Source organism: Eleutherodactylus coqui, chromosome 10, assembly GCF_035609145.1.
Source record: "Eleutherodactylus coqui strain aEleCoq1 chromosome 10, aEleCoq1.hap1, whole genome shotgun sequence".
Lineage (NCBI taxonomy): Eukaryota > Metazoa > Chordata > Amphibia > Anura > Eleutherodactylidae > Eleutherodactylus > Eleutherodactylus coqui.
The window spans coordinates 31,955,466-31,980,921 of NC_089846.1; the positions used below are offsets into that span (position 1 = coordinate 31,955,466).

General features: G+C 44.2%; 1 protein-coding gene across 2 annotated transcripts in view; it reads right to left on the reverse strand.

The window, feature by feature from the left end:
- Nucleotides 1-25,456, reverse strand: part of L1CAM (L1 cell adhesion molecule) — a 245,188-nt gene that overhangs the window by 63,009 nt on the left and 156,723 nt on the right. The window contains exons 1-9 of one of the 2 annotated variants that reach the window (XM_066580775.1): nucleotides 17,830-17,838; nucleotides 14,086-14,194; nucleotides 10,736-10,926; nucleotides 8,960-9,082; nucleotides 6,705-6,875; nucleotides 5,829-5,940; nucleotides 4,445-4,629; nucleotides 1,249-1,380; nucleotides 760-903 (exon numbers count right to left, since the gene is read on the reverse strand). In XM_066580775.1, the coding sequence (XP_066436872.1) occupies nucleotides 760-903; nucleotides 1,249-1,380; nucleotides 4,445-4,629; nucleotides 5,829-5,940; nucleotides 6,705-6,875; nucleotides 8,960-9,082; nucleotides 10,736-10,926; nucleotides 14,086-14,153 (1,126 nt within the window). In that variant the 5' untranslated portion in view covers nucleotides 14,154-14,194; nucleotides 17,830-17,838. Of the gene's footprint in view, nucleotides 1-759; nucleotides 904-1,248; nucleotides 1,381-4,444; nucleotides 4,630-5,828; nucleotides 5,941-6,704; nucleotides 6,876-8,959; nucleotides 9,083-10,735; nucleotides 10,927-14,085; nucleotides 14,195-17,829; nucleotides 17,839-25,456 lie in introns of those variants that run through there. The other variant, XM_066580774.1, reaches the window with a different exon arrangement.

Consider the following 25,456-nt stretch of genomic DNA (forward strand, 5'->3'; position numbering starts at 1 on the left):
TTATCCTGGCTGAATGCAGTGGTAAGTGGTGGTTGAGACTTATAGAAACAGTCAGGCAGGTTTTGCTACTCTATTTCTGTAACCCCCATAGAAGCAACAGTAACGAGGTTATGCAAACAGCATAGCACAGCAAGTAACACTGTGTCCACAGCCCCCAAGTTACAGAAACAGAGCAGCTTGTTTGTGAAACGTCTACTGGCTTTTATGGGAGTTACGCAAACAGTTCAGCAAAAGTTTGCTCCACTGATTCCGTAAGTCCCATCCGATTCAGTAGATTGTAATACACTGTAATTACTGCGCTTTATAACTACAGAAATACTTACATTTTCTGCAGTACCCGAAACAAAGAACTTCAGGCATCCAAAGAAATACGATTCTTTTGATAGCAATAGATCCCTAAGGTCCTCCTTAACCCTTTCCAATTCACTGTCTGACCTCTGAAGACATTATGATTTCAGGCTGTACAGCTCAGATGTTGGAAGACGTCCATCGGGGTTCTCTTACTGTATATTGCCAGCCTCTCTGCTGTCAGAGCCTATCCAACGTGACACCTCATGCAGTACTGGCTTTAGCCAGCATATAGCGCCATTGTATAACGGCAGAAAAAGAGTAAGCCCACCAGGAAAACCAGGATACAAATTGGATTGGAAAGGGTTAAATGAAGAGGCACTGCATTGCGACCGCCCACTATAACCACCACCAGTTTATTAGCTGACTATGCTCCAAATGAGACAAACCATTAGAAATGAGAAGACTTACCAACAACAGAGATATAACCATTTACTAGTATGTGTCCGTGTTTATTGCCGGCTTCACACTGAACCACCGCAGTGTCACTGGTCCTCAGGTTGTACATAATTAAATTTTCTCCATCCATTTTGATATTTGGAAGCAGATTTTCAGCTGTTGAATGGAGAGATTTTCAATGGCAACAAGGGAAGAAACAATGCGGTTCTTACAACGTATCTACCATAAGCTCCCCGGTTACTTTGGACTCAGAGATGAACATACATACCTCAATATAAAAAAGTTGAAATAACTTTTTTTTTTATTGAAACCCATTCAAAACCTACATATGTATGCTTGGAAGAGCCAACTCACATATTTACAGGTCTCATGAATGAAAGATCACCGAGTGTTATATAAGCCTGGGCACATTCCAATGTTTATGGCTACCTAAGAAAGTGGAGTGTGTATCTGATTTCTTATAAACTACAACCAGCAAGTTGGCAGTGCTGTTCTCCATACCTAGTAAGGGTTTACTGTTCATCATCCAGGTGATATGGGGCTTGGGCTTTCCTTCAACCTCACAGGTGAATTTAACGTCTTCTCCTGGACCTCGAACTTCATTTTTCGGCCTGTTAATCCAGTAGGGAGCAGCTAAAGCAAGACAGTTGTATGGTTATTAAAATTGAGGTTGCTAAAATATAAGTAGATAATACCTAAACAGGAGTAAAATCTATCTTAATGTCATTGTTCGGTCCCAGGAACACTTGTTCTGGGACTGGAGCGTGGAGTAATAAACCTGGCACACACAGCTCTGGCAGAGAAGATGGCTTGAGGTTGGGGGGGTGTTTAAACTAGGGACTCAGGAGGAGGGCAACCAGAGAGGTAGAGGGGAAGACAGTGTAGACAGTGACATGGGACTAAGTAATGAGAATGGGAGTGGATAAAAAAATAGCCAAAACCTTCTAAACTGTACCGTAACTAAGTCTGACCAATAAGGCTGATGAACTGGAAGTAATAATGTCTGAGGAGAACTATGACATAGTGGGAATAACGGAGACCTAGTTGGATGAAAGCTGTGACCGGTGGTTGACTTTCAGTGTTATAGTTTGTTTAGAAGAGATTGAAATAAACTGAAAAAGGGCGGGGTTTGTTTTTATGCCAAATCCTGTTTAAAGCCCATATATATGTGAGGATATACGGGAAAATATATGTGAGGAAGATGAACATGTGGAGTCTCTAAGGGTAGAGATACATGAGGGAAAAATAATAATAAAATCCTGATAGGGGTTTTCTATAGGCCACCAAATATAACAGAAGCCACTGAAAATCTATTACTGATACAAACTGATGAAACATCAAATCACAATGTAACTATTATGGGGGACTTTAACTGTCCGAATATAAACTGGGAAACCAAAACCTGCGGATCTCATAAAGGAAATGAGATTCTGTCAATAACTAAAGATAATTACCTTACCCAATTTATTCAAGACCCAACTAGAGAAATGGCCATTTTGGATTTCATATTAACCAAACCAATAGACCTGACAGAATAACAGGGGTGCAGGTTGGGGGGCACCTGGGAAACAGTGACCATAATATAATACATTTCCACTTGTTTTTCAAAAGGGAGTTTTATCGGGGAGCTACAAAAATACTAAACTTTAGGAAGGCCAAGTTCGATCACATGAGAAATGCCCTTAAACTTATTGACTGGGGTAATGTCCTCAAAAATAAGAGTACAGACAATAAGTGGGAAATTATTTAAACCCGGAGTAAAAGACTTAATAGGACTAATAAGACTAAATAGGAGAAAAACAATGTGTCACAATAAAGATGCAAAGGGGGCAATAAACAGCGAAAAGAAAGCACTTAAACTACTAAAACAAAAAGGCAGCGAAGAAGCACTAAAAACCAGTAGGGAAAAAATACAGATAAATTTAAAGTTCTGCACATGGGCAGGTAAATACACATCACCATCACACACTACATGGGAAACCACTGGGAACACCGACATGAAAAAGGACTTGGGGAGTTTAGTTAACTGTAAGCTTAACTGGAGCAACCAGTGTCAGGCAGCTGCTGCAAAGGCAAATAGGATTATGGGGTGGATCAAAAAAGGTCTAGGGGCGCATGATGAGAACATTGTTCTTGCTCTTTCACTGGTCAGACCACATATAGAATATTGTGTACAGTTTTGGGTAGCAGTACTCAAGAATGGCATATTGGAGTTTAATCAGGTACAAAGATGGGCAACTAAGTTAATCATTGGAACGAGTGGCCTAGAGAAGTTACCAAAATTTGGGTTATTTAGCTTAGAATAAAGAGGGGCAAATTGTTAACAATACAGAGATCTCTCCCATTATCTATTTATACCCATGACTGGAATAAGGGGATGCCCTCTATTACTAGAACATTGTCCCAACCTTTTCAAACTTGGAGCAAAAAAGCTTTACTGCCTGGCACCACTATCAAAAAGGGTGTGTGGTCAGTGGCGGTATCTAGGAGCGTGGCTCATTTCATACAAAAATGCCGGGCACCTGGTAGCCCCCCCCCCCCCCCGCAACCTGGAGAATGGCGCCCTGTGCAACCACACAAGTCGCACATAGATAATGAGCCATTTATACGTAACGAATGTCAATCAAAATTTGTTTAAATAAACAAAAGTGCGCAATAATCATTAGGTGTTAATGCAACGCCATCGTGCACTTTTTGTTCGCTTTTCGTTTGTCGCCCAGTTTCAGCCTGTGTAAAAATCATCACTGGTTCGCTCACTTCTCATTACGTCTAAACCCCCTCCCCGCTCACATAGGAATCTGAAGCAATGAGCAAGCAGTGAGAGATTCAAAGCGATAGTTTGCCTGTCTAAACAGTCTACATGAGGGCGAAGAACTAGCGGTAACGTCACTCGCTGTTGCGCTCATTTAACCCTTTCCAAGCCACTGTCTGACGTCTAAAGACATCATGATTTAAGACATGATGTTAGAAGACGTCCGTCGGAGTTCTCTTACTGTATATTGCCAGCCTCTCTGCTGTCGGAGCCTATCCAACGTGTCACCTCATGCAGTACTGGCTTTAGCCAGCAGATAGCGCCATTGTATAATGGCAGAAAAAGAGTAAGCCCCCTAGGAAAACCAGGATACAAATTGGATTGGAAAGGGTTAAACGAGAATCATCCTGTGTAAAATGGGCATAAGGCCGGCCCTGCTAATGGAAACCTCATTTACTTGGATACCACTGTCAGTACTTAAAGAGATAAGCTAGAGAACTATTGCTATCCACATGATGCTCAGATGAGTCAGACACTGGGACTGTCTTAGAAAAAGGAACTGTCCAGTGGGTACATACTAGAGATGAGCCAGTATACTCGATAAGGCACATTACTCGAGCGAGTAGTGCCTTAGCCGAGTATCTGCCCGCTCTTCTCTAAAGATTCGGGGGTCGGGGAGAGCGGGGAGGAACGGAGGGGAGATCTCTCTCTCCCTCTCTCCCCCCCCCCGCTCCCCGCCACAACTCACCTGTCACCGGCGCCGGCCCCCGAATCTTTACAGACGAGCGGGGAGATACTCGGCTAAGGCACTACTCGCTCGAGTAATGTGCCTTAGTGAGTATACTTGCTCATCTCTAGTACATACCCCTTAATTCAATAACTATTTAATGAGTATTCAACTACAAAACCAATGACTTATATAGCTGAGTGAGTAAGACTACTTACACTCCACTTTTACAGTGTATTTATGTCTCACTTCGCCATTTGTATTTCTGGCAATACATTCATATTCTCCATCATCCTCTTCTTGAACATCCTCAATGTGAAGAGTCTTCTTATATTCATCCAAATGAAAGCGCTTTGGATCCATAAATCCAGTAATAGCTATCCATTCGTTCTCTGGTGTAGGGCTGCAATATGAAGTGATGTAATACAGAAGAAGATGCAATTGCTTACAGAAAGTCCCAAAATTATGTAAGGGGTTTAACGACAGATATGCATATTTAACTATGTCTGAACTGTGTGTATCTATCTGAAAGGACCTTTCAGGAAGGTCACATGATTTCATTGAGCTCTGCTCTGATGCAACAAACTGCCTCCATCTGTCATCACCGCAGCACCACAACATCCAACCTATTACAATTCGGCATAGTCAGTATGACGGTGCAACCGGTGGCAGCACCCAACACCCCATGGATTCTGCTGGGTTGCCGAGGATGGCAACTGAAAAAGAAGGGGGAGAATGTAGACCTCATCCCTAAAAATGGCTGTAGTTACTAAATGGTTAATGGCAATATTTTTGTTGAAGCCCTTGAATCACAGCTGAAAGTCTACACTTTAAAGAATCTATTTTGGTGATATATAGAGGGTCAATTCTGAAAATTATGTTACTGTCCAAAGACTTCTGGACCCAATTACACCTTAAAACAGGGCTACAGTTCTCTTCCATGAAGGAAACAGGTCCAAATTCTATTTTTCCTATTGTATAACCCAGGACAGAGACCTCCACATTACCAAATAATGGAAGGGGAAAGCTACCCAAAGGCCAAAAGGGCCCTTTGTTCTGAAGGAGAAGGTAAGAGGATCAACAAGAACCAGTCTATCTGTTACTAGGATGGCATGATGACAGGAACCTCCACCCACAGGGTTGCATTTTGCTCTTGCTATGAAGCCCACTTTCCTTTATGCAGTGAGGGTATCTGGCAAGAAACAAATCTGCCTAAATTGGAGTTTTCTTCCAAGTTTTCCAAATTAGCAGGCTTAGGCCCCAATCATATCTGTGCCTAGAGTTCCAGTCAACTTCCGTTATTCAGCTCTGTTCTTGGAGCCAAAATACAGAAATACCTAGATCCGCATATGCCGAACCTGAGTGGTGCAGAACAAACCCCATCGGCTATATTGGGGTCCGTGCAACTTATGGTATTCCAACTGGCATTTTCCTGGATGAAATAATGTAGCATGCTGCAATATTTCATGCCATATCTATGCTACAGGCTGTGAAATAAGCCTTCAATGCAGATGGAGATACAGCCTTGTAGCTAAACTGATAGTGGAATCTATAAGATCGAAATGTTGGGATACTAAGAATGGAGTAAATCATTGAACTTACAGTCCTTCCGAGATGCACTCTAGCTGCAGAGTATTGCCTCTCAAGGCCACGTAGCTAGTTGAACTACCTACTGGCATCATCATTTTGGGCACACGGTACTTCACCGAGTTTGCTGCCAAGAAAAAAACATGAAATTAGCATCACACCATAATAATTAATGGGGTATATACTTATACACTGGGTTCACAATAAGACATGTCCAACCTTTTATACTTGCAAACCAGATGATAGCAAAACACGGCCTTCCTGACCCCCTACTGATCAGACGGACCTCTCGACCACCATTCTACCTCGTTTCTACCAATATACCAAAATCCACTCAACAGACATGATAGTGGTAGACAGGTCAACCCAGACAGACCATATGGTTCTTAAATACCTACGTGGTTATTTCTATCTTGTGAAATGTTAACATATCGGTAGGATATGCCAACACTTTATGATAGGTCGGGGGTCCGAACTCAGGGACTCCCACTGATCCTGAGAAAGAAGATACTACAACGCTAGTTTAGTGCTATATCGCCTTCCCTCTTTTATTCCCTTCACAGTAGAGGCCCGGCCACAGGGGCGTAAGTAAAGGCTCAGGGGCCCTGATGCAAAAGGTGAACTGGGGCCCCCCCTCTATCTGTATCTGTACCCGTACCCATACCTAAACCATGCTGCACAGAGACATAACTTGAAGCTCCTGGGCCCCAATGCAAAACCTGTAAAAGGGCCCCCAACTATAATGCTTTATTCATAGTACTGGGCACCCTATATGGAGAAGAGAGGCCTTATGGGCCCCCTAAGGCTCCTGGGCCCGGGTGCAACCGCATCCCCTGCACCCTCTATAGTTACGCCCCTGGACAAACCCCTGTAAGAGAGTATAATACTTACAAGGTATGACTTTGAGTTCGATGGGCTCCTTCTGCACAATCGTTCGGGCTCTAACAAACTGCGCATGGCAAATGTAGTCAGGATGGTGATCTGATAACTTCACATTAGCAAAGTATAGCTTCCCATTAATTCCCATGGTGACACGACTATCCTGGATTATGTGTAGTAGAGCTAGCATGAAGCAAAGGAACACATAACAGACACATATATGAGACATTAAGCAATAGACAATATACATTTTTGGTCTTAGTATTATAAGTTAAAGGGATTGGATGAGATCAAAAAAACAAAACATGACTGCTTCCATTCGGAAACAGCGCCACACTTGGCCATGTTTCGTATTGCAGCTTAGCCTTATTCACTTGAAGCTGCAATACCTTAAACAATATATGAACTACAAGGCCACTCTTATGCATGCGTTCACAAAATGTCGTGGTCAAAACCGTGGGGTTTTACTTTGATTTTGTGGAGTGCTTTCGAACGCATTCTACACTGCACTTTTTAACGCACCCCATCATTGTGATGGGTGATAAGGTGCGGTAACAAGCGCTAAAACATACGAAAATAGTGAAGACAGTGCCCGAAAAGCACGGCTTTATAAACAGTAGTAGAGCGCTATTCTGTGAAGCCCTATTGAAATCAATCGGAGCATAGTACAGCATTCGAAATGCCAAAAAGTGGGCTGCGTGAAATAAGTTGCACGGTGTGTTCACATGCAGCAGATTTGGTGCGACAGCAGAAAATCCACACCAAAATTCTGCATCAACGGGCTTCGTCAGACAAGCGTGTAACGTAATACGCTCGCACCAGCGCCATTTTTTGCCTAGGGAATGAGTGTAGTTAATGCTCGTGCCTGGGCAAAAAGAGAGCATATTTGTGCAGGCAACACACGTTCACATGGGCAGAGAATCATCCCGCACTGATTTAAAGGGCTAATTTGCCTAAGGAGGCGCCAGTGATCGCGGATGTGTGTTGCATTTGTGGGCCTCCCATAGACCACTTTGGTGCTCAAACATCCACAAGATAGGGCAGGTCCTAATATCTGCGCCCGTGAAAACGACGGGCGCAAAACAAGAAAGGGAGAATGAACTATTGAACAATGGGTTCTATTCTCTACGTTATGCACATGGGAATTTCCCGCATGCATATAGCGCAGCACTAATCTGTTTTAGCCCAAAATCTGCACCATTGATGTGGATTTTGATGCTGATCCACAGCAGACTTCAGCTTTTCAATAGAAAAGGTCAAATCTATGGTGGATCTGAACCAAACAGTAAAGATTTCAATGTAGATCCGCACCAGAATTTGCTACATGTGAGTGAATGCTGAGGGCAAAAACACATGGGCGCATGTGCGAATACGCTCGCCGCTATAGAGTGTATTGGCACATGAATCAGGGTTTTGGGGTTTTTTTTCTTGGAGTATTCAAACTACGCTCTATAGAGCGCAAGTTTGAAAAAAAAGTGGCAAGATAGGTCCTGCCCTATCTGTTTTTGCATGTAGTATTAACCCTTTGCAATCCAATTTTGGATTCAGGGTTTCCTAGGGGGTTTTCTTTTTCTGCCATTATACAATGGTGCCATCTGCTGGCTAAAGCCAGCACTGTGGTATATGACATGCTGGAGAGGCTCCCGATAACAGAGCGGCCAGTAATATACAGTAAGAATACCCTGCTGGACGTCTTCCGACATCGGAGCTGTACAGCCTTCAATCCGAATGTCTTCAGACATCAGACAGTGGATTGGAAAGGGTTAACGCGTTAGAATCCTGATAGTGAAAACGAAACCATTAAAATGAATGGTTCCATTTCGTCCCGTTATTCGTGCGCGATTTTTATGCAACATAACAGGACTAAAACCTGCCCATCAGTTTAAGCCCTAAAAGTGTTAGAGACTTGGATGAAGGTCATTTTTCATGTACTGTTCTAAAACAAGACTGTGATGTCCCCTAATGTTATGACATATATAGTATATCCTGTTGGCCACACTTCTTAAATGGGTAGACAACCACGGCTGTTTTCTTCTAGACACAGAACTCCCCCTTGTCTGTGGGTTCTGTCTGGTACTGCAGCTCACTTCAATCCACTTCAGTGGAGCTAAGTTGCAATACCACACCCAGACCTATGGACAAGGGTGGTGCTGTGTTTGGAAGAAAACAGCCATGTTCTTCTAACCATGGACAATCCCTTTAAGAGAAAAAAGTTTAGATACCAGAAACTCAGATGAGGATATTTAAGAACTTCAAGTTTTACTCACTGCTGTTCATCCAGAAGATCCTTGGTGGTACGGCACTTTTGGGGGGAAAGCAAGGCAACTCAACTGCATCTCCTTCTTCAGCTACAATAGGTTGGATGTCATCTTTCTGCCATTTAGGCATACCTGGATTAAAATAGGAATCTCTCATTAATCGCCAGAGATGTATAATGTTAAGTGACCACATTACTATGTGAAATGAGCCTTACATATGTGTCATTCGTTCGACTCTTCTATAAATTAGCAGAACAAAGAGCAGTCACAAGCAGTGCCTATCTCTTTGGAGGACTTAGCATGCAATACTTTATTTTGCCTGCGGGGGTGCTGCAGAGAGATTGAACACTTCTTTAAATGTTCCCCCATGTATTATAATTGATTCCAGGGTACTCTTCAAGCAAAAAGTGTCTGTGTCCCATATCCCTATGTGATATTAATAGCTAACATATATTCCGCATACTGTATTACAGCGCTCTAAACAAACGCATCGCATCAAACAGAGCAGGAGCCGGTGATTTTACTATGACTTTGCACATAACGGTACGCTTCAAATAGGGCTGGAATTCTGAAGCGTGTAACCCAGGGTGCATACAATTTATATTCCCATTTTACATCATCTGCACCATAGTTACTGAGGCAACCGTTTCCATAGTAACAGCGCACAGCCGTAGCAGGTAGAAGTAAGAGATGACTGTGCTTTACATATCCCGTGAAGGTCATACATCTCTTTCATAAAAATACTTCCCTTTTAATAACGTCTTAATTCCAGTCTCTCTCTTTGTGAGCACGGAAATATTAATTAAGGCCTTTTGCACTGCAGATCTTCTGATTAGCGGAGCGGCCAGGAATAATTCCGTATACGATAATTGAAATTTGCATTCTGTGATTTACTAAGTATAAAATGCCGCTGTTTATACTTGCTGTGATTGTTTGCATTAAAGCGACCCTACAGTTTCAGGATAAAATTCGGTCCTAGGACTGGAACAAGAGGGGGTATATTATCTGCACTTTCTCTTCTCTGCCTCCCCTCCAATCCGTTTGGTTCTATGTTGTTTTCGGGCATCCAAGAGGGCCGACATAATCTTCAGACTACCTAATCCCCTACAGTGCTTTGGTAGTGTTAGACTACTAATGCACTATATGAACTCTATGATTGGTCAGAGTTGCTCATGTGATCAGCACTAGCCAATCAGAGAGCAGTGGTCATTGTGCATTAGGTAGTTAGAAAATTGCTGTAGCCATCCTGGGCCTAGAACTGGCAGAGCGGCAGAGAAGAACTACTGCAGGTAATATATACCCCTGCACTGGACAGAGTTTGTCCCGAAACTGGACAGTACCTTTAAGCAGTGAAGAATACATGCATATTTGTATTGAGTCATTGATTAAAGGGGTTTTCAGGTGAGTCTTTCATCAGGCCAGTGATGTCACATTCATTCGTCACATAACCGGAGATTGATTCAGTCCTATTCAGATGAACGGGACTGAGCTGCTATACCGGGCACCACCACTACAAAATGTATGGCACTGTACCTGCTATACAATGAAGAGGCAACAGCACTTCAGCGTCACGGCCTCTTCAAACAGATATGTCATGTACATATGTCATGATAGGTCATGAATATTGGAGTCTCAGAAAGCACCTTTAAGTAACCAAAGATCTCATCAGCTTTCACGAAGGATGACTATCATTTCAGTTTACTGCGAAGAGAAGCTCCGGAGTACAAACTTCAGCCTTAACACACAAACTTGTATAAACATCCATACAGAAAAAGTAAAACATACCTTCTACGATAACACGGACCTCGTTTGACATCGCTGTGCCAAGCTCATTACTGGCAAAGCAGCGGTATGTGCCTTGGAATTCCTTCATGTTCCCATTAGAATTGGAAATAGTCAAAGTCCCAGAATCTTGTTTTCTAATTACTTTGGTGTCATTTCGATCCAACGGAACTCCATTCTTCTCCCACATATACCTGAAACAAACAGAAAATGTTAGCCCTTGCCAAAATCTAATTTAGGACCAATGTTTAAGGGGTTGGTCACTTCTAAACTATTGATCACCTGTCCTCAGGAATGGTCATCAAAAGTGGATCGGTGGTGCTCAGCACCCCCAGTAATCAGCTATCTGTTGGTCCGCTCTCAATATGTATGGAGGCAGACAGCTCAGCACACTTGGAGTGGCCCAGGCTGATGCTGCGGGTACTGTTTCCATTGAGTTCAATAGGAACTGTGCTTGCAATACCAACCAGGGCGGCTGCCATATGAATGGAACTTTATGCTTCCAGCGCTGTATACACTGACAGCAGCCTGGAAAACAGCTGATCACCGAGGGTCCTGAGCACTGGAGCCACACCGATCCACTATTTATGACCTGTACTGAGGATAGGTCATCAATACTTCAGTAGTGGGCAACCCATTTAAACACTGTGGTGGGAACCCAAATCATAAGGCCCATTGTACATCTCTGAATGTGATGGCTGTACACCTAGGGTAGCTGATGAGCTATATACATAGTGTCTACAGACTGCCCCATTCAAGGGCAAAATAGATCTTTCCAGTATTGAATGAAGGTATGTGTGTGGATCATACTTATTGCAGTGCTAAAATAACCAAAGGGAATTGATTTAAGACAACTGAACAATAAATCGGCTCGGACACCAACAGTCAGAGTCATTGGCGGGTTTTTTTTGCCTTCCTCTGGATCAACATTCGGGGGTAATAGGCTGTACTGGATGGACATAAGTCTTTTTTTGGCCTTACATACTATGTTACTATCATATATGTGTATTCCGTGAAATCTACATGCTGTAGCTTGTGTGTTTTATCCTGTTTCCCTGTAAAGAATTTGTCATGTGTAGTTTGACTAGTTAGAACGACTGGAGGTGACAGGTTTCGGGACCAAACACAAACGATGGGGAGGTGATCCGATCTTTGCAGACTAAATGGGAGTACTTTAGCGGACTGTAGTGAGGAACTGTGAAAATTATCACCTATTTTACCAGAACCACCTGAACCGGACCAGTCCCACAAGTAAAGCACCCGCCCTGAAAAGGGTGACCCGACTGTGGGAAAGAAACTGAGAATAAGTTTGAGGTGTACTGGCAACAAAATACACAAGACACCAAAGCTCAGGAAATTTAGGAAACTGTGTACATAGCTAACCCTCTCAGAACTACTAAACACAGGATCTCTGGACTTAGGGACACTTTGTACACTGGCATAGCGTGATAGCCATTAAACAGGGCGTATAACCAGCAACCCTTCTGGCAAGGAACCAGTTTTAATACCTTTACATAAAAAATTATAGGCTGACTGAGCTGAAAGACAACCCAGCCAACTTATCAGTGCTGGCCCAGAGGTAGATCATAGAATCATAGACTGGTAGAGTTGGAAGGGACCTCCAGGGTCATCGGGTCCAACCCCCTGCTCAGTGCAGGAGTCACTAAGTTATCCCTGATAGATGTCTGTCCAGCCTCTGATTGGAGACTTCGAGTGAAGGAGAACTCACCACCTCCTGTGGCAACCTGTTCCACTCATTGATCACCCTCACTGTCAAAAAGTTGTTTCTAATCTGTGTCTCCTCCCTTCTAGATGTTAGTCCCTCGGCGTCCAGCACAGAATAACACAGCACATATGCCGCCCGGAACATCACATGGTCCAGGGCTACCATGCTGACACCACCCTGGAGCAGCCCTTGAAACCAGATGTCACAGTGCTGTCAGCACTGTGAGAAAATTACCATTTCACAGTACTGTCCATTTGTATACGACATTTCTGCGTATCATCTAGCAGCCTGCTTCGTGTTGTCTCTTACTGCAGAGACACTGGCATCGTGTGTAGCAATATGATTTCTTTGGTGATTTGCATCTTGGCCTTTACTTATTACCGTAGATTTACCGTGTGATCGCCACAAGAGCCTTTAGTTGACTGATTTATTTTATTTCACAGATTGCAATAACTCATATCTTGCCACCAATGAATAAATGCATTGCCATGCTAATTTGTCTTCCATTGATTCCCTTCGGTTGTTTCAGCACTGGAACAAGCAGTGACACGCACCACCCGCCTGCAATGCTGGAAAAGTTCTCTTTTGCCCTTAAATAGGTATTTCTGTGCATGTTCAGTATATAGAGACTTAGCTTAGTTTGTGAAGTTATAAGACTTGACTTGACACTAGGATATTATGATGAATTGGGCAAAATTATATCTGTCGGTCTCCATAGGACTGCAGCCAAAAATATAGTCATGCCTGTGCTCAAAAGCAACAGTTTAGCTCTGCTATATCAGTATGCAGTCAGAAAGACGGATCCAGCACTATATCTCACTACTGGTGTCCTAGACTGAAATAACAATAGCGTACTTGAATAGGAAGGCGTGGATGCTCTACATGATGGTATGGCACACGGGTGCTTCGGGGCCCCGGAACATGGATTTCAATTCTGTGTTGTGCTGCCTGTAAGTGATAGAGAGTAAAACCCAACTGCAAAGTTGAAGAATAGCATGTGAGAAGCAGAAATCCGCTTTCCACGTCTAAGTCCTGTGGAACCGCTGCTATGGCTGAAGGAAGGAAAGTGTACTGGAAGTGTCCTCCTTCTGCTACGATAGGGGCAGATTATCTATGAAATCATCCATCATCATCTGTAGGGGACTCGGGCACTGAATGTTGTTGAGAGCTCCTGGATTGAACACTAGTCCAACGATGGTTCCATACATGTATCCTAGCAGAAGAAGGCTACTTCCAGTACACTTTCCTTACTTCAGTCATGGCAGGGACTTTCTGCTTCTCACATGCTACTCTTCAACTTTGCAGTTGGGTTTTACTCGCTCTATCTCTTACAGGGGCCACAACGCAAAATTGAAATCCATGTCCCGGAGCCCCCAAGGGCCCATACACCATGCCATCATGTAGTACATCCATGTCTTCCTATCCAAGTACACTATTGTTATTTCAATATAGGACACCAGTGTTGAGATAAGGCGTTGGATCAGTTTTTTTGACTGCACCCTGTATAAAGAATTTTAATTTCTATCTTCTGCTCCTTCTTATCTTGAATCTACATCTTCTGATTATTCTTATCAGTATTCAGCTGGTCCCCGCTTCATATCACACCAGTCCTTCATCTGGAACTTACGTAGCTCTGGAGTTTTCTTTCGCTTCACATTTGAGGACAATATCGTCGTTTGGGTACACCACGTACATTTTTGGCGGCTGCTCGATAAAAGATGGAGGGAATAATTGTGCTAAAAGAAGGAAAAAACATACAGATTAGGACATGTTATCTATGTTGAATTATTGTTTACAGAACCCACCTAATTAACTTTACCAAGTGATTATCCATTGTGGTAGCGTATAGACTGAGGCTCTATGTGCCAATAGGGTAAATGACCATTGTAGGGTTTAGATTTTGTAATCCTATACTTCACAATTTAGTAGAACCATTCCTGTTTGTGGTAACATGGCGAGCCTTAGTTATGTGTGCAATCGCACAGCGTGCCAGCCACCAGCTTGTAGGGCAGCACCAGGCGGTAGGCTGATGGTTATCGCCCTGTGGCAGAGTCTTGTGGAGCTACATGAATCATCCACCTCTTATCTAGTTCCTGAGGTTGGTATGTGCTGTATTTATGCTATGATTTTGGTAATAGGGCTCTAAATATGTTATCAGCTTGGTTCTCAAGCTGTATTTATGTACTGAGCTTGGTTCTGGTGCTGTATTTATATGATGAGCTTGGTTGTGGTGCTGTATTTATGTGTTGAGCTTGGTTCTGGTGCTGTATTTATGGTATGAGCTTGGTTCTGGTGCTGTATTTATGTATTGAGCTTGGTTCTGGTGCTGTATTTATGGTATGAGCTTGGTTCTGGTGCTGTATTTATGTTATGTGCTTGGTTATGGTATGTTATTCATTTACTAAGGAGTTCTCGTGTTGGTATGCTGCTATCTTGCTGCTTTCTGAAAAAGCAGAGTACAGGCAGTGTCAGGACCGTCGGCCCTCGGGGTCTCCGTGCCCGCACCGCCAGTCCTATCACCCGGGCTGCGGGGGTGCGGCACAGGGGAGTCCCGGTCTTGGAAACCTCCCCTGGCCGCCGCAATCCTCTACACTGACTCCAGGCACGCGCTCCTGTGCTCAGGGGGCGGCCGCCTAGGTAGCCGGGTTGCTGGGGATGTGGCGAGTGGTGATCTGCACTCGTCCCTGTTGCCATGACTCTCCCAGCGTCCTGTGATTGGGTCCTGCTGCTATCAGGCTCTCCACCCCAATCACCTGCAGGAGCGGGACTTCTGACAGCATTTAAACTGCTCAGTTTCTGTCTGACGTTGCCAGTGTATGTTTGGTCTCCAGCTACACCCGCGTTACCTTGGATTGATGCCCGGTTTTGACCCTCTGCTTTGGACCTGACTTCGACTTTACCTGAACCCTTGTACTGCATTCTCTCCTGTTGCCGACCCAGATTGCCTGATGCTTTTGTGTTTTCTCTGCATTTGTCTGTTAGTCTGACTCCCTGCCCCGCATCCCGAGTGAATCTAGGGACCGTCGCCCAGTTGTCGCCCTGGGGCCTAACCCAGGGAGGCAAGTAGGTAGGGCCAGGGGTTGCAGGTAGGGCTAGGGACTCCCACCTGCCCAGACTCTAGTCGTGACAGGCAGACTGCCTATCAGTGCAATATATATAATTTTTTCCTATTGACGGGGTGGGGCTGGGGCACCAAAAATCTGGCTATATACTGTACTGTATATAAACATCTTACTAAACATGGCAGAATCAGGTATGGCCTTGATTACTCAGGACTCCCTTACTAGTGATAGAGGTGGAGCTCCTAGTTAATATGCCTGCAGGAGGAAATATTGTAATATTGAAATGTAAATATTGAAAGGACCAGAAACACGGGTTCTCTGAAGGAAAGTGCTGAGGGCCATCTTTTGCTGAGTCACCTATCTTCTAGCCCCAGAGGCAACCTTAGTAATCAGGATGCATCAGGAGGCTCTACCTTTAGACTTTAGTGATATTTTACTTATCAGTTGATTAAAGGAGTTGTCTGGAATTACAAAAGAAAAAGGGTCTGCTCTTTTTTCCAGAAACAGCGCCATTCTTATCCATGGGCCATGTTTGGTATTGCAGCTAAGTCTCATTCACTTGAATACCAGACACAGCACACATCTGATAAATGCTAATTATTTCACTGGATAGACTTAGTTGTTAGATCTTTATACCCAGAGATATAGCTTGAAGCTTCTAAACCCAGTGCAAAATCCCCCACCTACAGTACTATGTACCATTTATGGTACTGGCATCTTCCTATTTAGCAGAAGGTCTTTAGGGCCACTTCAGATACCAGAGTTTGACTGGCAACTGCTAGCCTTTCACCCCCTATAGCTACCCCTTGTAGATAACTCCCTACTGAGCTCACCTTTATAACACCCTGTACTAGATAACTACTTCTGCACTTTGACGTGTACCTATAGCTGTAGATGTGTCCATGGTTGTCTTCTTCTGTCAAGTTTGTTAAAAAGTTTCCAGGAATTCGTTGTGATGGCCTGTTCTTAGATCTACTTACTGGACCGCAGCTGAGTCTAGAGGAACCTTGAAGGGGAAGCACCATTGCAACAAGAATCATGGTCTTGGCACATCACTTGGCTTCCGGGAAGTTGGACCCCCACCAATCGCACATTAATGACGTATTTAAATTGTGTAGTTACACAGTAATATGTTAGTAAGGCGTGTGAGACCAAATAACTAGCAGATTTAGCATTCAAAAGTCAGTTAAGCACAGAATGTGTGCAGTTTAGTGTAGGCCCATCATGATTGGGGTTTATAGAGGGGCTGGGGTTAGGACAGTTAGGGGTTAAAGTTTAGTAAATGGGAGGAGGATAAAGACCTATGAGGGGGTGGGAGAGTGATGTGGGCGATGAAAGGTGGAGAGGGCCTAGGCGTTGGGAGGCAGGGAGAGTACCTTCTAGAAGCTGAGGAGGAGTCTACCTTTAACTCTGGGGCCTAGAACAGCAAGAACTTCCCCCCTCACACTTTGTTTATAGGAGCTTTCTGAGCACCAGGTGAGGGTTGTGGGTGAGACTTGTCATGGTAGCTGTGGAGAGGAGGTCACGGATGGCTATCTGTATGGTGGTTCAAGGTGCCATTGGAAGTATGGTCGCCCTTTGTTAATAAGTCACCTATCAGTGCTTGGGGTTCTGCCAGGGTGGTCACGGGGAACTTTCTGTATTGAGTCAGGCAGTACCTCTGGCAGATTAGTCATCTCTCCAAACTAACTGAGGACCTCGTTACCGGGTACTTGAGATGGATTGCCATCCCTGACCGCCTCGGTTACTATCAGTTCTTCTCAACTGCATAACAATTTTATGGTTATTTTTTATATGACAATGTTTGGTAATTTTTATATTCGTTTAATTAAGAGGCTGCTGTAGCCATTTTATTTTCAATTGTCACCCAGCATCATTTGCTTTTATTGTATGGCGGGTGGGAGAGGTAAAGAGAGAGAACGGCAGGTATGGAGTATAGGGTAAGCATTGGAGGTAGCACATCTACAATACCCTAGTCATGGAAAAGGTAGCCGACTTTCCCTGCTGGAGCTGTATCTGTTGGCGTCTTGGTTGTCACCAAGCTTCCGAGGTAACAGATATAGGATACAACGTGACAGAAGAGGACAACATGACTTATATATTAAGAAGCTGTCCGGTACGTTCAAGTGAATGAAGCAAAGCTACATTACCTGGCAAAGCCTATGGACCTAAGTGGCGCTGTTTCTAATCTCAGACAACCTCTTTAATGGAGTTGTATAAATTTGGGAAGTTCCCTATGCATAGTTCACACATCACTTATTATCACTTCGTACAAGTGTCTGCTCAGTGAACAGAAAATGGTAACTTACTTGCTGGAAATTCATCTGCAGGTTCCATTTAGTACAAGCAACATTAAAGAAGAGAAGAAGAGAAAGCAGAGTTACCAGAAATTGCAGAGACTTAGTACAGTTAGTTCAAGCACAACAAGCGGACAATGCACATAAACAATACGTGTATATAGTATAATGACTACATGGTGAAGATATAGATGCAAAATAAGGTGCAAATGGTTTTGTTACAGAGCAGCAGGGCAACACAACCTTTTTTCGGTCGGGGGCCACATTGTCAAATCAAACCACTCTTAAGGGCCGCAATAGTTAAAGGGGTATTTACATTTCTCTGATAGGTTGGAGCCAGTGGAACCTACACCTACTGGGAGAATGGAGGACCCCTCGGTATCATGGGGGTGCAACCATGGCCAGGCATTGAACGAAAGGGGTTCTGCACAGAATTGAAAATGTCGACTTCAACAGGATGGTACATAGATGCAGTTGAAAACTATTGATTACGTGAATCAACACTCTCAAGTCATACAGCCCTGATTTGGGCCCCTCCAAAGACCCTCACAGCAGCTATTTTTGTGCACTATTTGGCACCATTAATCTGCTCCAACAACACCTACCTTCACCCACAGTACTTATGCTGCTCCTTGTCTACCATCCTAGTATTTCACAATTGTCAACTGTCCCCTGGGCCTGGGCCTTCCCAACCAGTTTCTGGATCACTTTGCTGCCTGGTTTCCCAATTTCTTATCTTGTGAAATTCCAGCTCTCATTATGGGTTACTTTAGCATCGCCATTGACCATTCAATATCCCTGTCTGTTTCTCAGTTATTATCACTAACCTCTCCTCTAGGCTTTTCGCAACTTACTGCTTCTTCCAAACACAAACACTGTGATAAGTTTTACTTGGTCTTCTTCCAGTGCTGTTCTACCTCTGACTTTGTAACCACCTCTCTCTCATTCTCCGACCACCACTTCCACTTCTTTACCATCAAGCATTCCTGTTGTTAGGTTGTGCTTCTGGGACCTGTAGTACAATGGATCTCCAGAAGCACATTTCCACAGGTGTGGCATGTTTGTGCTGGCTGTTTGTGGTATTTTCCAGCCAGCCAATCTCCACTGGTCTGCTGCACATATATACCAGACCCTCTGCAAGAGAAAGCTGGTATCCCTTCACTCTAGGGTTTTGGGTTTCTTGCATGCCTGTTATGTGTTGTGTGTGTATAGCCATGAACAGTGTCGCGTTCAGTGTCTGTGCAGGTGGCCTGGCATCAGGTGTGAACTGGCATGTTATGTGTTGCAGCTATGCTCAGTGTGTTGGTGTGAACGGTGTCGTGTCCTGCCGTGGATCATTTAGCCATCTCTGGACAAGTTAGGTCCTTAGGTTCCAGCGTGGGGCTGTCCTTATCGGGACAATCACCCTGCTTGCAGGCAGGTTTCATAGGGAAGTTGTCTTGTTAGAGTAGAGTAGACCTGTGAGACAACAGGGACCCATGACGTGGGCTGGCGGGCTTAAGTGACTTGACCAATTTATTAACCAATACCTCGGACATATAATAGCTATTCCATCTGGTTATGCGTGCAGGTATGCAAGGTGAGTGTTTTGGTCATTTGCCAGTCCTTATGTTATGTCTGCACATGAGTCCAGTTCCAGTTCACTGTCCCTTGGTGTTCTGTGTGTGGCAGCTGTGCAGCATTTCCAGTTTCAGAACTAATGCGTCCGTGCTGAGGCAAGGTGCACCCTGTGGACATAACACCAGTCTCTCCCAGGACACTCCTATCTATCACACACACAAATCTACAGGCCGTTAACACTCAGCAATTTGAAGACTCTCAACAGTCTTCATTACCCCCAATCTCTTTCCCCTCCTGTCTTGATCTGCAGCTAACTATTATAACGCAACCTTTAAAAGTGCCCTGGACCAAGCAGTTTCCCCTACACTCTGACCCCCCCGATGCAGACCGCAGTAACCTCGGCACACCCCTCAAACGTGTTTTCGACTTTGTTCCTCTAGGTGTGCTGAACGGTTGTGGAGAAAAATCACAAATGTCAGCAGATTTCTTCCATTACATGCTCAGAATTTACTACTCTGCCCTTTGTCATGCGAAACAAGTCTATTTCACTATTCTCATCTCCTCACTATGCAATGCTCCAAAGCGACTCTTTGATATTTTTCACTCCCTCCTTAGGCCTAAAGTGCAGCTGTCTAGAACAAATCTCAGGGCTGAAGACCGGACCGCTTATTTCAAAGAGACAAGTGCCAACATACTGCAGGAAATAATCTCCAAATCCCCGAGTGGCTTTGTTCTCCTTCCCTCCCGCACCTTCTCTAGTTCATGCTCAGCATTTGACTCAATTACAGAAGTCGTCTCTAGGCTACTCTCTTCTTCTCGACCCTATTCCCTCACACCTCCCCCACGCTCTCTCTTGTAAACTGTCACTATTCCCCTCTCTACAATATAGAACCTGTCTCTTCCTTCAGGTCCTTCCACCTATAAACATGCAGTCATATTCCCATGACTTAAAAACATCTCTTGACTTGTCCTCTGCGCTAACTATCGACCCACCTCTAATCTCACCTTCATCTCCAAACTCCTGGAAGGCTTGGTCTACTCTTGTCTAATCCGTTATCTCTCAGGTAACTCTCTTCTTGAGCCCTTACTGTCGGGTTTTCGTTCTCTACCTTTCACAGGAACCGCTTTTAGTAAAGTGTCAAATGATTTACTGACATCTAAATCTAATGTTGATTACTGTCTGCCGATCCTTCTGGATCTCCATGGGGCATTTATCACTGTAGATCACCAACTCCTCCTCAGTATGCTCCACTCCATTAGCCTTCAGGATACCGCTCTCCTCCGGTTTCCTCCTACCTCTATGACCGCTTGTTCGGTGTCTCCTTCTCTGACTCTACTTCTGCTCTTCCCCTTGCTGTTGGGGTTCCTCAGGGTTTAGTCTTTGGCCGCCTCCTTTTTTCCCATCTACACAGTCTCTATTGGTCAAATTATCAGCAGATTTGGCTTTCAGTATCATCTCTACGCTGATGACACCCAATGATACACCTCTTCCCAAGAAATCACCCCTACAAATCATTACCTCAAAACACCAGAGATTGTCTGTCCGCTGTCTTGAACATCATGTCCTCTCTACCTGAAACGGAATCCTTCAAAAACTGAACTTCTTGTGTTTTCCCCATTTACTAACTGACCTAAGTCTCATATTTCCATTTTGGTGTGTAGTACTGCCATAACTCCTAGGCAGCATGTCCGCTGTCTTGAGGTCGTATTTGACTCTGATCTTTCCTTTACTTCCAATGCATTCTTGTCTTGACTACTATAACTCACTAGTGATCAGTGCTCACCCCACTAAATCTTCCCCTCCCTAGTCCATCCTGAATGCATTGCCAGGCTAATTTTTTACTCCATCCACTATACTGATGGCTCCACCCTGTGCCAGTCACTACATTGATGTCTCCAGCCTGTACCAGTCACTGCACTGATGCCTCCAGCTTGTGCCACTCACTGCATTGATGCCCCCAGCCTGTGCCAGTCACTGCACTGATGCCCCCAGCCTGTGCCAGTCACTGCACTGATGCCTCCAGCCTGTGCCAGTCACTACACTGATGCTTCCAGCCTGTGCCAGTGACTACACTGATGCTTCCAGCCTGTGCCAGTCACTACACTGATGCCTTCACCCTGTGCCAGTCACTACACTGATGCCTCCCCTCTGTGCCAGTCACTACACTAATGCCTCCAGCCTGTGCTACGTTGTTTCTGTAGCTCCCATTCACTTCAATAAGAGCTGTGCAACCTGTGCCGCACTGAGCTCATTCTATAATTACTGGCCGGATGGAAGCTAACTATAGCAGCAGATTCCCATCTCTGCTATTAATCCGAGAAGGCAATACCTCTTTAACAATGGATTTCTTCTAGAGTTCTGCACAGGTACTGCAATGGGGGTGAGACCAACCAGGACAACACAATCCATATAAATAACAAGATTTTTTTTTTGAACTGGTGAAATCCAAGATGGCGAACTAGGCTATTAAGCTTTTTCTGGGTGTTGAAATTACAGGCACATTTGCTGTTGGCAGAGGCTATGTTTTTGGTATCGCTATGCTGGGATGATCATCTGACTACAGTAACTTATCACCATGCACAATACATTTCTTCTAGCTTGAACCTTTGATTGCAGATGACTTGAACTAAGGGCCCTTTTACACGGAATGGTTATTGTTCCAGAAATCGTTGGATCGAGCAAATTTGAATAAAACGCGGCCAACGATTGAACGACAAACAAGAATCTGTTCGAATCTCCTTTGTTGTTCATTTTATGCAGGCATAACAATAACCGTTTGCTCGTCGCGGCGTGAGAACAGAGATCGTTTAGCCGTTCACAAGTGCAGCAAATGTGAAGGCAATTCCGAACAAAATTGTCCATAAAAGGGTTGCCTGAGCGGATTCTGTCATCGCTTGCCCCATTCGTCGCTCCGTGTAAAAGGAGCCTTAGTTTCGCCAGGCTTAGATCAAAAACTGTTGGCGCAACGCATTTTGCTTTAACCTAATTCAACAGTTGATGCCGGTTTACTGGTAGCGGGATCAACAGCGGGGTTGGTGCAACCCGCCCTAAATCTGCTACATTATCTACTTTTACGTTTCCCGTATTAAACATGAAAGGGATGACTAAGTTGTAAATTGCAAATGAGTAGTAAGGGGAAAAGGAAGATTTAGATGAAAGAGGCGTCTATTATGCTTCCTAACGAAGCAATTGTCTTCAGACGGAAAGTCTATCATTTATTACCGTGTGAGCCTGCCAACATTAATTACATCATTCCAATGGGGAAGAGACAAAGGGATCGTTAATGTGATGGTTCACCTTACAACCTCATGTTATACTTTATAGATACGTGTAATCCACAAAGGCTCAGTAACTTTGCCCTTCTTTAGAGCTGTATTCATAATTCTGCTGGTTACTATGGCACGCAGTCCACAAGTTCATCTCTAAAAGTATAACTGAGCTATTAAAATGCTGTGAAAGATGTAAAGGGGTTATCACTATTAGGGCATATTGACATTATAGATGAAGACCCCTGTATGAGTCCGTATGGAGAGCTACTATGGTAGTGACCCGGCTAGAGATGAGCGAGCATGCTCGTTTAGAGCAATTACTCGAATGAGCATCGCTTTTTTCGAGTAGCTGCCTACTTGAGATCTTGAAGTCAATAGAAGCCGTCTGACCCACAGCCTATCCGCAATTGACATTGAAGATAGGCCATGGGTACCCGCCTCATCACCTAGCGACGACGCAGGACAAACAAATATTCTTTTTAAAAAATCTGTACTGTGCATGACCGACAGCGAGGGTTCATAGTCATCCACATTATAGTAAAGCAAAGGGACGCGGGGTTGCCAGCCGGGATTCCAAGCCGGATTCTGCTGTTGGCTCCCATAAGCGGAATCTGGCTCGACCATATGCAGCTGGCCTAAGATCTATGCCAATGATGAGACTATAATACTAGAGAGTCAATGCACTGAAAACCTCCCTGTTACCGTCAATGTAGCCTGCACGTGTCATGTGACCCACCAGATTCATGTCCTTTAACCAGGACTACTAGGGGTTACTAGGGGATAATTTAGTATGACAGATCATATCCCTAAGGAATAAAGCAATTTTAACCTTAAGGGTATGTTCATCGGTAGCAGAAAATCCACATTACTATTGCATCAAAAACCACATCAATATCCACACCATTGGTGACGTTCCTGGCGCAGTTTTTGATATGGGGTGAAATCCGCTGTGAATCTGCACCGGGATCGGAATCATAATTCCCACCAACTCTCCAGACTTTGAAATTATATGGATTTTGGTGTGGATTTTTTGCTGCAGAAAATCTGCGCCATTTTAGCTACGCGTGACATCTGGTAAACATCCCAGGGCTTCTACATTAGAAGTCTATGTGACATGTTTACAGGATGCCACCAGACCAGAAGACCCAGTGACATCAGATACTGCGGCGCTGGAGGGCCGAAACAGCCCTCAGCGCCATGACAAACATATTACCAGAACACAGTTCTGAGCTCAGGAAGGATCAAAACTGGAAACAAAAAGTCAGAAAACCCCTTTAAAAGGGTTGTGCCTAGATAGAAAGTTATCCTCTATGATTGATGGGGGTCCGACCTTTGGAATTCACACTAATCCTGAAAGCAGAGGTCCCTGAATAAATTGAACGATGGTTGTGCATCCATGTTGCCAGTCCTTTCATTTCAATGGGGGGGAATGGAGGCCACAGGTGTAACTATAAGGGATGCAAGGGGTTGCGATTGCACCCGGGTCCAGGAACCTTAGGGAGCCCATAAGGCCTCTCCTCTCCATATTGGGAGCCCAGTACTATTAATAAAGCATTATAGTTGGGGGCCCTGTTACAGGTTTTGCATTGGGGCCTAGAAGCGTCAAGTTACACCTCTGCTGGAGGTGGTTGAACTAGGCAATCCCTGGCTCCTATGAATAGGTGGTGACTTTCTATCTTGGCACAACCTCTTTAAAGACCAGAAGAAGTTCCATATTTTGTGTTTTGCCTTCTTGCATTTCAGTGATTACAATGGGGCCTACTTAATAAGCCCTGGAAGCCAGAATTCTGGCGTCCACAAGTCACAATTTCGGTGTATGCACCAAAACCACAACTTTTTGGACATGTACGCCAGGCCCAGCCACATTTTTTAAAAATGGGCAAGGCCTGACTTTAGGGGTGTGGTCACATGAGGCCCGCCCAACTTACTTCAATCTATGCCTGAAACATTATAGCAAAAAGCTACTCCAGTTCAGGGCCAGTGTAGGTTTTCATCAGGTGCACGGAAGTCCTGCCAGATAAGCCATATGCATTAAGAAGCTTGTGCCTCTCAATACATTTGTCACTCATAGCCGGGAAAAGGGCTTACTTAGACTGGAGTGTGTAATGCTAGTCTAAGTAAATAGGCCCCGGTATTACATTTACACGGCTTGCCAACATGCGTTCTTCATGCTGATGCTAAAAATGCCTTGCATCACTTCTGTGAAATTGCGATCCTCAAGCATGCATTTCACGCTCATCGGGGGATCGCAAGTGTTTCCCATTGATTTCAATGGGACACATCACATTGCACGGCATGCGAGTGCCTGCGATGTCTTTTATGGTCCCATTGAAAAAAAAATAGATGACGGGTTCCGAGGGAACGCCAAAAGACAAAACGAGCTGCAATTTGTATCCTTGCAAAGGAAAAAAATTGCTCATGTGAATAAGTCCATTCACGTGAGATTCTCACCCTTATGAATAAGCCCTTATACAGATTCGATAGCTCAGACGTTTATAGATGCGGCGATACCAAACATGCTGTATTTATTTCTTTATTATAAATATGGGAAAATGGGGAGAGGAAACTTTTACCTCCTTTATTATTTTCCAACAATTAAAAAAACTTTAACTTATTTCTTACATTTTTCTAGTTCCCATCGGGGACTTGAACTTGTGATCATTTGATCGCTCCTACACAATATAATGTAATACCACAGTATACAGTATCTTAACAGGCAGTCTACGAAGGCGATCCCGCTCCATATAAACCTCGCAGACCCAGGATATAAGTGTACGCCCTGTGGTGTCAAGAGTTAAAATAAAAACTG